This window comes from Lolium rigidum, unplaced genomic scaffold (genome assembly GCF_022539505.1).
Source record: "Lolium rigidum isolate FL_2022 unplaced genomic scaffold, APGP_CSIRO_Lrig_0.1 contig_8472_1, whole genome shotgun sequence".
Classification (NCBI taxonomy): domain Eukaryota; kingdom Viridiplantae; phylum Streptophyta; class Magnoliopsida; order Poales; family Poaceae; genus Lolium; species Lolium rigidum.
The window spans coordinates 57,322-67,928 of NW_025901520.1; the positions used below are offsets into that span (position 1 = coordinate 57,322).

Below are 10,607 nucleotides of genomic sequence, written 5' to 3' on the forward strand. Positions count from 1 at the left end.
GGGGAAGAGAGGTGAATAGGGAGACATCGTGGTGAATGTGGCCAGACGCGATAGTTCCGCGATAAATAGAGGGTGACGCGCGTGAAACCGAGGCAATGGCATTAACTCGCCGCGTGGAAGCTACACGTTCGGCGAAGACTGACCGGTGGCAGGCTTTTACACCTCGCGGAAGACGATGCGATGAGGACGACCATCAGATTGGCTCGCCAACAAGTCTGGGCCACCAGCCGCGCGGGAAGTTTTCTCGGTGTTTTCCACGCTTTTGTTTCGTCCGGACTCCCGGAGCGCTCCCCGGGGGGCCGGGATGACCTAGGCTCCCCGGATGGATGAAAACTGAAATCCGGACAAAAATAAGGAATCGGGAGAGACGGCTGGAGATGCTCAGAACTTGACCGTAGTAAAAATCTGACCGTTAAAATTGCTGGGACGGAGGCAGTAGGGTCACGGCTTCGAGTTGACGGAGAAAATGTGCTTCTTCTTGTGCTCCAAGGCAGTGCTGTGGCACGTCAAGTCAGCCGCTGCAGGCATGATCTGGCCTAGGACCAGAGTGCGAGTGAGTGTATGTAGGCTGGCCGCGTAGCCTAGGCGAGCAGAAAAATCTACTCCATCCCGAGGCGGCGGCGCCCGCAGGTTTCGGCAGTGGCGCGTGTGCGCGGTCCGGAGCACGCGACCGTCGCCCCCCTCGCGGCCACACGCCCACGCGGTCCGCACCGGATCGGGCGCCGACACCAGCGCGCAACACGAGGAGATCCTTATCCGCTGCGCGGCTCCGCGCACCACGCACGCACGCAAGCACACGAGATCGCACACGCGTCCCCACCAAAAGCCAATCCGTTGGCGTCCGCGGCGGGAAAAGCAAAAAACGCCCGCGCGGCAGCGCAACTCCTCCCGCGCAGCAAACCGAAATGACCGCCTTGCCCCTCCTCGCTTTCACCCCTCAGAACGAGCTGTATGGGCCAGGCCCAACTTCCGGAAGATACGCCCACCGCCCGATAACGGGCCGGCTTCTGCTAAGCTCACGGACGGGCCCGTGCAGGAGGCCCACTCGTCGTGGGAACGTATAAACCCTAAAACCATGCCGGCCCTCCTCCTCCACCGCTTCCAGTAAACCCCTTTCCTCGATTCCCTCCGGTCGCCGACACCCCCTCCTCTCGCCATGGCCGGCGGCGCCGACGTCCAGGGCGGCAACAAGCGGAAGCGCGATGGAGCGGGGAAGCCCTCCGCAGGGAAGGGCGGCGGCGGAGGCGATGGCGGCGCGAAGCGGAACAAGTCCTACGACGCCCCCGCCGCGCCCCGCGGCGGCGGCTGTGGCGGCGGACACCCGGTCACCGCCAGGGACAAGCGAGTCGCAGCAAAGGTACAACCGGTTCTCCCTTTCTTGCTATCTTTCGACATGTCGTTGGAGCATTGGTCGTGTTTGTTTTTGCTGAAACTGTACCGCTGTCTGCTGTGGCAGGAAATGTCCGAGTCCAGGAAGATGAAGAGGAAGCCCAACTACAACCTCGAGAAGGTAAACCACGCCTCTGCCACCGCGGGCCCGCGCTTCGATTTCGATGTGCACCTAAACTGCTACTGCCTATGTAGCTTTGATAATGTCTGCTACCGCTGCAGCACTGGCTCTTCGATGTGCAAACTTGAGACAACATTACTTATTTACTTGCATCATCATATCCGTTAATAAAACAGCATGTAGACCTCTCTGTGTTAACACTGGTGACGATGGATGATCACGTGTTAAACGTCACCTTGATTTATTTTCTTGGCATGCAAAAAAAATGTCTTTGTTCCCACTTCCCAGTAGACAGCAGCACTAAATTATCAACCAACAGTACAATAATGCCTGTAGCGTCTCTACGAAAACCAACAACTCTCTGCTTCTGCCTTGTTCCTACCATTACTTGTAATAACGACGATGATCACGTCTTAAACCTGAATTTCATCCTGATAACCCAAAACCTTTGATTCCACTAGACAGTACCAATATCTGCTTGAATCACCAGTTCACCACATTTTTATTCGAAACCCAAGCCTTTGTCTGACGATACAATGCCATATTTCGGACAACCCTGATTTGCTCTGCTTGGCACACCTAAATGTTCACCAGGAACTTACCGTACTGTGGGAGAAGATGAGGTGCCACGATGTAAGCAAGGAGAATAGATCCAAGTAAGTGCCCACTCTCCAAGACTTTTTCCATTGTTACTCGTGTTCAAATTCTTACGTCGACGTGCTTATCTATCGCCTGTACAGGCTAGTAACCGAGGCTCTCCGTAAGATGGATGGCAAATATATGGAAATTGCTGGGAACCATGTGACTGCACGTGTTCTTCAAGTTAGTTGACCGTCCACATTCCTTGTGAACATGTTGCTCCGCTCTTCTAGCGCTTGTTCTGATTGCCACCATTGTTTCCCTGACAGACATGCGTCAAGTGGTGCTCGCAGCCGGAGAGGGATGCTATTTTCGTTGCGCTGCAGCCGCATCTGCTCGCTCTTTCTCGCCAGAAATACGCTGTCTTCCTCGTGAAGAAGCTCGTAAAACTTGGTAAATCTTTTTACGGTTTACTCCAAAACTCGCTCAGTATGAAGTTTTTATACTATGGAATGTTGCTCCATTGTTTGATAATCCTTATAGTTTTACTAACATATCTCTTGTCTGTCACTGCAGCCACCAAAAAACAGTTTGCCTGGTTCATTTCCTCTGTTCATGGGAAAGTTGCTTCGCTACTTCGTCACACGATAGGAGCCGCAGGTATGTGTTGCTACGTGCTACTGGCATAAACTTGTTGGGAAACTCGCCATATATATAGTAGCGGCAGGAGTTAATGCTTCTGTACCATCGTATGGATGTGTTTTTGTTTTATATACAAGTAATGGATTCCATTGTAATTTCACTGAGGTGTAATCTTTCTTTCAGTTGTTGACTGCGCATTTCAGCGGGCGACACCACCTCAGAGAAGAAGTTTGTTGTTAGAACTGTACTCCACTGAGCTTCAGCTGTTCAAGGATCTGACTGAACAAAAAACTTGCAGGTTGGCATACTATAATGTCTTGTCATATATCTGCTTTGAAGTTTTACCCTTAACTTTTATCTATCATGTTTTTTTTTTTTTAAAAAATTGTGGGGGTAAATATTGTCATTGTAGTTATCCATTATCCTGTAATAGGTGGCTGTAGTTATTTCTCTGGTGCAATATCCTAAAATTCAACTCTATTTTTCAGTTTGGTAGAAACAATTTCCAATCTTGGATTACAGAAATCATCTGTCCGGCAGTATATGACTACTATTATCCAGCCAATTTTGGAGAAAGGTATTGTTGAGTATTCCATAGTACACACGGTCCTATTGGAATATTTAACAATTGCTGATAAGGTAAATGTGCTTTTTTTGACATGCTTGGCCTACCTTTACAACAAAGATCCCCATTTTGGTGAACTTTTTCTTCAGCTTATCACACTATCTAATCTATGCCTGTTTTCGTAGACATCTGCCTCAGACGTTATTCGTCAATTAATCCCACATCTTACTCAAGGGTCAGCTGTTATAGATGGAGATGAATTATCAGCTGTCCCTGAAGTACCAACAAAAACAAAGGCTAAGAAGAAAAGATCTTCAGAACCACTTCTCATTCGGATCATGCACACAAGGGAAGGATTAAAATTAGGGCTTGCTTGCCTCAAGCATGGCAGTGCGAAGGTATCTTTTCTGAAATACAATTTTCAGATCAATCAGCCAATCACTTGGCGTAACTTGCTCAGTCATCTGTTTATTAGATGTTGATTCAAAAATAGTTGTAGATTTCAGGGACACTTAAGAATCAAGTGAATTGAACTTTGCATTAATTAGTGCTGCGTGCTGCGTACTGCGTATTCATTAAGCATTAGCATTTTTTTTTTCTTCCCGCTTTTTCCCAGTGTAATGTTGCCATTTAACATCGTAATGCACTTCAGGATAGGAAGAAGATTATCAAAAGCTTGAAGGGGCACATTATGAAGCTTGCTCCCAATGATTATGGGTGCCTTGTAAGTGATGTCTCCATATGCAACACTAACTTGAGATCATTTTATGCTTCCATGTGATTTATCGTCACCTGTACTAACCTGTGTCTTTTTTCCAGTTCCTTGTTTGTCTTCTCTCCATTGTTGATGACACAAAACTTGTTACCAAGGTTAGCAACCACTAATTGTTTACTTAAAGCGAGTGTTACATTACAAGCAAGCTGAAGCGACAATGCTTATAGCTTCCCTTCAATTTTTGTAGCATGTTATTCAAGAGCTGACAAAGCAGTTAAAGCAACTCGTATTTGACAAGGTAAGAAAAGGACTACCTAGCTTCTGATTTGTCCTTTTTTATTAATTAATTAAATGCACATGAGACTAATTCTGATGGATCTCTTTGCTGGATCAGAATGGTAGACGCCCACTGCTACAGCTACTTCGCCCACTTTGCTCACGCTATCTAACTCCAACTGATTTGGCTTGTCTGAATTACAGCGTGCATTCCCTTATTTCAAAGGCAAGTTAGCTACTCTGTTTGCTGTTTATTACTTTGAGGAAAAAACAAGTACCAAATATTTGCTCTTTTTTGTTCAGGATGAGGCTTCGGAGAGTGCTACTATTAACTTGGAGAGTAAGTTGGATGCTGTAGCTGACAAAGAACAGGGGGGTTCAGATGACAAAGAACATGTGGTTTCAGCAGACACACTGGTTGCATCTGACAGCAAGAAAGACCCATTTCAGCGACGACATGAATTGTTGATGAAAAGTGATCTTGCTGAGGTACTCGTAACATGTATTTAGCTTTCTATTTTTCTATCCAACAGCAGTTCTAATAAAGCATGTACTTTGCCCCCTAAAGAAAAAATACATTTGTTACTATTGCAATAGTGCTACTATACTATTTAAGGTTGACCATTTTTCACAGAACCCCTAGTCGCAACATGACTAGGCTCCCATTAGTCACAAAGCCCGTATTCCCATCGTATACAGCATTACAATGTTCAGTGACTCCTCTAACCTTGCTATAGGAAGCAAGCCAAAATTCACGCAGTGGTAGTTATCTTGTGTAGTGCACACATACAGTACAAAATCAGAAGATGGGTGTGCATCATTGGGTTCTACTGTTTTATCTAGCCTATAGACTGTCTCCCTGGTTTAGTTGCAAACAGGCTTACTGATTATCTTGCTGCATGATGACCTTATTTCCCGTGATAACACAAGTGTAACACGAAATTTGGTGTAATTGGAGCTTATGCATTGGGGTTTGCTCCTAGTAGGCTTTAGAGGATAATAATGTATGTGTTCCGTTTTCTTTGCAGACTCTCATCCAGACATGTGTTGAAAATGTTGGAGAGTTACTTCGAACAAACTTTGGCAAAGATGTATTATATGAGGTAATCTTATTGGTCCATGTTCACACTGTATATCCATAGTTTACGATAATATTCATTCATTTATGAATGTTCTTCATGAAAGGGAAACCTTATACATATTAGGTACATGGCCTTCTGATGAACTGTTAAGCTGAACTTCCGTTTTTCTTCACAAGAGATAGACATTTTAGAGCTTCCTGATTATTGTTCTCTGATGTGGAAAAGCTCTTATAATTTGATGAAACCTTTTCTGTGGGGTGTGTTAGTCATTAGGCCTATACGTAGTATATCTGTTATTCATTTTTTTCCCTTAATGATGAATCTACCTCCTATAAAATAAAATATTTATACTCAACTGTGCACACAGAACTATTAATGAGAGTCATCATAGTACATACTTTTTTTTGCTTTATAAGAGGTACTGCAGTTATGCTCACCGAGATTCCATTTTGCAAGGTTGCTGTTGGTGGAAAAGATAATGTTTTGGAGGGCATCACTGAACAGATCCACCTACTTCATGATGCAATAGCTTCTGATGCAGCACGTCCGAAGTCAGAGGACATTGAACATGCCTTTGAGAACTTCCATTCGAGCCGTGTAATCCGAAAAATGATACTTGACTGTCCTGCATTTGCTGCTACCCTCTGGGAGAAGGCTCTTGAAGGGAAGTGCAAGTTATATGCTGATGGATACAGGTACCTCAAATTTACTCCTCGATATGACTGTTCTTTCAAAGCCATATAACCCTGTTCTGTTCATCAATTTGTGAACCATGCATGAATGAAATTTCAAAATTTACGTATTACTGTGTACTCTTTTGGTGTTGCTTAGTACGTAAGTGCTGTTTGATATGCTTGGCTGTCTGATGAGCTTGGTTTCTTCTGAACTTCTTGGTCAATGCAGTTCAAAGGTGGTTGCTGCATATCTGGAATCTTCAGATTCCAAGGTTAAGGATCTTGCAAAATCCGAGCTGCAGCCGCTGGTTGATAGCGGCAAACTGAAAATTCCAGATCATAAAGCAGCGGAGAAGAAGTGAGCTTTCTTGACAGGCGTTGTTTGGCCATGGCCAGCAACACAAGCAAGCAAAGATGGCGTGTCCATGCTTGCGTGATAGATGAAATTTTGTTAATTGGCTTTGTCACGATAATGTTAGTTTGCACCAATGAGTATGGAATGGTCCTACCACCTCTGTACCGTGAACGAAATCTTACCTATTTTGGTGTATATCTTGTTGTACTCGGGATACAATCTTGGTCCATTTTTGTAGGGCAGCCAGATATTATTCGTCCAGATTCTCAAACTATTAGCGGGGGATACTCAATTGAACAGAAATGCAATTTGAGCAGCGTGACTGAACTAAATTGGTATATATATTTTCTTGCATTCGAATACATACTGTGTGTTCCTTGCGTAACACAGAATGATGTAGAACGTTAAGAAGATAATCAAAACACAAATCTGATGACTTTGGTGTATATCTACTGTACTGGAGATACAGTTCTTTCCCATTTCTGTACGTTTTCACTGAGTAGCCAGGTTTTGTTCGTCCGGAAATGTCATGTGCGGGTATCACTGATCTGAAAAAGATATTTTATCTCCTAAAAAGACAGATAATTCTCTGAATATTTTCTTGCAACGAAATACATTTCGTGGGCTGTTGAGTAGCACTGAACTTAAACGTGGAAGAGAAGAGAATGAACACATAAATCTGAACACATCTTTTCAGAGAAAAAGAAGCAAGTTTTATCACTGGCACCAGGGACGCCTCGTCCTGGAGGCGCGCTCCGGCGCGGTCCTGGCCTGGTACACCGGCGACTCACAGAAGCTATCTCCGCCGCTGGCGCCTCTGCAAGACCACCTCTGGTCCTTGGCCACGCCAAAGTCCTCCTCGAACGGACGGCAGCCAGGGAACGGCGTCATGGGCGGTGGCCGGGCGTGCGGGTAGTCGGGGAAGCGATTCTGGTCGGAGGGGTCGAAGAGCGGGAAGGACTGGCGCCGCCGCGCGACGTCGCCGTTGGCGCGCAGGCATTCGTCGATGATGCGGCATTCGTCCCGCAGCCGGTTCTGCACCTCCCGCAGCGCCTGCGTCGCCGCCGGCACATGCGGCCTCCTACCGCTCGCGCCACGAGGTTTCGCCGCGACGGGGCCATGCCGCGCGGAGGGCGCCGATGACGGCGTGGACTTCTTGGCCCGGTGGCTGCTGGTCGCGAGGCGGGCGTGGCACGCGGCGCAGAAGGCCGTGGAGCGGTCGGCGTCGAAGGCTCTCCGGCGCGCCTTGTCCGTCAGGCACCCGTGCGCCTGCAATGCAATGCCACGTCAATGCGCTGCTAGTAACTGTTAGTTAAACCGTGCACCAAATTACCGCAACGTGTAAACTAGATTTGTCCAATTGAATTGCGCATTCAACCGTAGTTATATGTTGGGCAATTCGAATTCCAAACTCCTAGTATACATGTAGTAGTATGAGGTTTCAGAACCAAGTGAATGGCAGTAACTGACGCGTATGCATGCAGGGTTGAAAGTAACTGAATTAGCATGGGTTTCGGATCGATTGCAGCATGCACGCAACAACCTACGGAATCATCATCATTCGAGCACGTAAACTAGGAGGAGATTGCCTCAGAAAGGCAGCAACAAACAGAAAAAGGCAAAGATTCCTAAATGAAGCGCGAGATCATGATGAAAAGGGAGTGGCACTACTACCCAATGCGCATGCGGAGCGAGTTGATCAGTCGAGTGAGGCGTGCGTGAATTGGAGTACCTCGGAGACGAGCTTGAAGGCGATCTCTGCTTTGTGGTGCCTATTCTTGTCAGGGTGCAGCTGCAGCGCTGCAAACAAATCGCGCATCACAATGTGAATCACCATGACCAGTTTCATCTTCATCAGTTAGACAGAACAAGGGCGTGGCGTGGTGGATGCGTACCGAGGTGGCGGTAGCGCCGCTTGATGGCGTCCTCCGACGCGGCCTCGCCGATCTGCCGAAAAACAGAGACGGTTAGTGGAGAAGAAGAAGAAGGTGCGTGCGCGCGCGCGCGCGTGCGCTCCCCCGAAAAAAAGAAGAGGCCGGAGGTGCGTGCGTGCATGGGAACGTACGGCGAGGACGAGGTACCAGTCGACGAAGGGCGGGCGGCGCGGCGAGCGGCGGCGGTGCGGGCATGACGCGAACGCCGCCGCCGCCGCGCACACCTCGCGCGCCGCCTGCGCCTTCCCGGTGGCCGCGTCCGCCATTGACCACACCTGCAGGCACGATCGAACAATGCTACACTAGCACCCGATCGATCGGTCGCGGTGAGAACGGAGGATCGGTAGTCGCCGGCGTCCTCGCTGCAGGGCACACATATATATACGGAATGCTCTGCCCGGCGCTGGTCAGGTGGTTGGACTGGGAGGATGAGAGATCGAGGTGGGCTAGTGGGGGAGGAGATCGAGGTGAGGGGAAGTGGGGAGTGGGGCGGTTCCGAGGAGGAAGAAGAAGTGGAGCCGGAAACCGCGGGGATCGCGGGCGCATGCGGGTCGCGTCGCCACTTTTCTTATTTTGAAACGGAAGGGCAACCTGGTCCGGAAGTCGAGATCCAGCCAGGCGAGGCGACCAAGCCATCGCGCTCGATCGCGGCTCGTGTAGTCGTGTCCGTCCTCACTGCCTTAAACAGTCAGACGAGTGCTCCTGCTTCACAATGGTATGATCCACAAATCTACTTGGAACAAACAATACCCATTCAAAAAGCTTCAAAATGATTTTCCATTCTAAGCTGAGAGTGGGAATTAGCACCGCTCATCCACGCAATTTAACAAATTAGTCTTGTACCGAGAGTTGGCACGATTGGACCTGGACCTAATGTTGGAGCATGATGGCAAGATAGTTAGCGGAGACGAATAGCTAAGGCGACTCTGCCAGGACACTGGGCTGCAGTACCAGATTTCTGAAGAGCGCATGTTGCAATTTCAGTGATTTGAGAGCAAATCCTGGTGTCTTCCATGCCCATGCCATCAAATTTAGATCCCTACTATGCGGAGACACAACATACATTGCACAACAATGTGATTGGATATTCTTTAGATAAATAAGTGAAACAAGAAAAAAGAAACTATATATTCCTCTTTTGTTGCGGGAAGCATTGCTTCTTATAAAACATTTTGGGTGGTAGTATACTAGTATTGATGTGAAGCCATAGGTCCTCTGTTAGGTCAACATTTAGGGCATCTCCAGCGGGGCGACGCATTTCAAACGCCCATACGGGGAATGGTCGAAATCGACCGCGCGTCCGTTTGCGTCGGGAGGCTCCAGCGGCACGATGCATACTTTTTTCCCCATTTATAAAAGTCATAATTTACATTAATGAAAAAACATAAAAAGAATTTTAAAAGGCCATAAAAGCGTGCTAAAACCTAGCTAATGGCCACTGCTCGTCGTCGGTGACTAGGTCGATGAACTCCGGCGTCGGTCATGGAAGCTGGTACGCCGACGGTGGAGGAGGAAGGGCAGGCTGTGGCAACTACGGCCAGGCCGTCGCATGCGCAGAAGGCTATGGTGAAGGTGGCCACGGATCCCAGGCCGGAGCAGCAGCCGACAACGTTCCTTTAAGAAGATCGGACGCCATCTCACCTTTAATGTCCAGCCACTGCGATGCCACGCAGCAGCGCACGCTCACGGAAGCCGAGGCGCGCCATTAATGCGGCCCTGAAAAGATGCAGCGCGCCACCCGTAAGTTACCGCGGAAGAGGAAGCATTTGTGCCCCTGCCAGACGGGCCCATGCGAGGACCGTGCGGACGACCGCTTCGTCCGCTGAGCGTCCGTAGAGACGCAAACCTGACACATTTTTGGACCACGCTTGCGTCACTGCGGACGGCCCGTTCACTATGCGTCGTCCCGCTAGAGGGGGTACCAAACGCATTTTCGGCACACGCGGACTACCGTTTGCGTCGCCCCGTTGGATATGCCCTTAAGCAACTCTTGCCATGAGCTTGGTCCACTCCTACACTCATAGATTAGAGCCCATGAGATTTCTGAGTTTTTCAGGTAAAATAATATTCACACATCGGAAAATTGAGTTCCACACGGCGTTAGTGCGTGGAATTTCATAGTATGTGCATGTAAATTTGATATACTTGCATCATTAGATAAAATTGATATTAGTAGATTCACTATTTTTTTAATAATAATTGTAGGTACATTTATAGAATTGGTGGTAAAAGTTTTGGTTTATAGGTCATGTGTAATTTTGGATACACCGTAATG

The 10,607-nt window shown here is 48.0% G+C and overlaps 1 protein-coding gene across 1 annotated transcript; it reads left to right on the forward strand.

Annotated features, from left to right (window-relative positions):
- Window positions 1-1,156: 1,156 nt before the first annotated feature.
- LOC124682306 (pumilio homolog 24) lies at window positions 1,157-6,730 on the forward strand. Its single transcript, XM_047217023.1, has 17 exons — window positions 1,157-1,357; window positions 1,457-1,510; window positions 2,105-2,166; window positions 2,251-2,332; window positions 2,419-2,542; window positions 2,666-2,749; window positions 2,915-3,029; window positions 3,220-3,370; window positions 3,482-3,694; window positions 3,949-4,020; window positions 4,116-4,166; window positions 4,259-4,309; window positions 4,406-4,513; window positions 4,591-4,776; window positions 5,316-5,390; window positions 5,826-6,064; window positions 6,273-6,730. Exons 1-17 carry the CDS (start codon window positions 1,157-1,159, stop codon window positions 6,403-6,405), a joined length of 2,001 nt encoding a protein of 666 aa, XP_047072979.1. The 3' UTR covers window positions 6,406-6,730.
- Window positions 6,731-10,607: the final 3,877 nt, after the last annotated feature.

Excerpts from the sequence above, each read along its gene's own strand:
- LOC124682306 (XM_047217023.1), top strand. The coding sequence starts at position 1,157 with ATGGCCGGCGGCGCCGACGTCCAGGGCGGCAACAAGCGGAAGCGCGAT. Across the intron at positions 3,030-3,219 it reads ACTGAACAAAAAACTTGCAG|TTTGGTAGAAACAATTTCCA; the intron begins GTTGGCATACTA and ends TCTATTTTTCAG. Across the intron at positions 5,391-5,825 it reads GCAAAGATGTATTATATGAG|GTTGCTGTTGGTGGAAAAGA; the intron begins GTAATCTTATTG and ends CCATTTTGCAAG.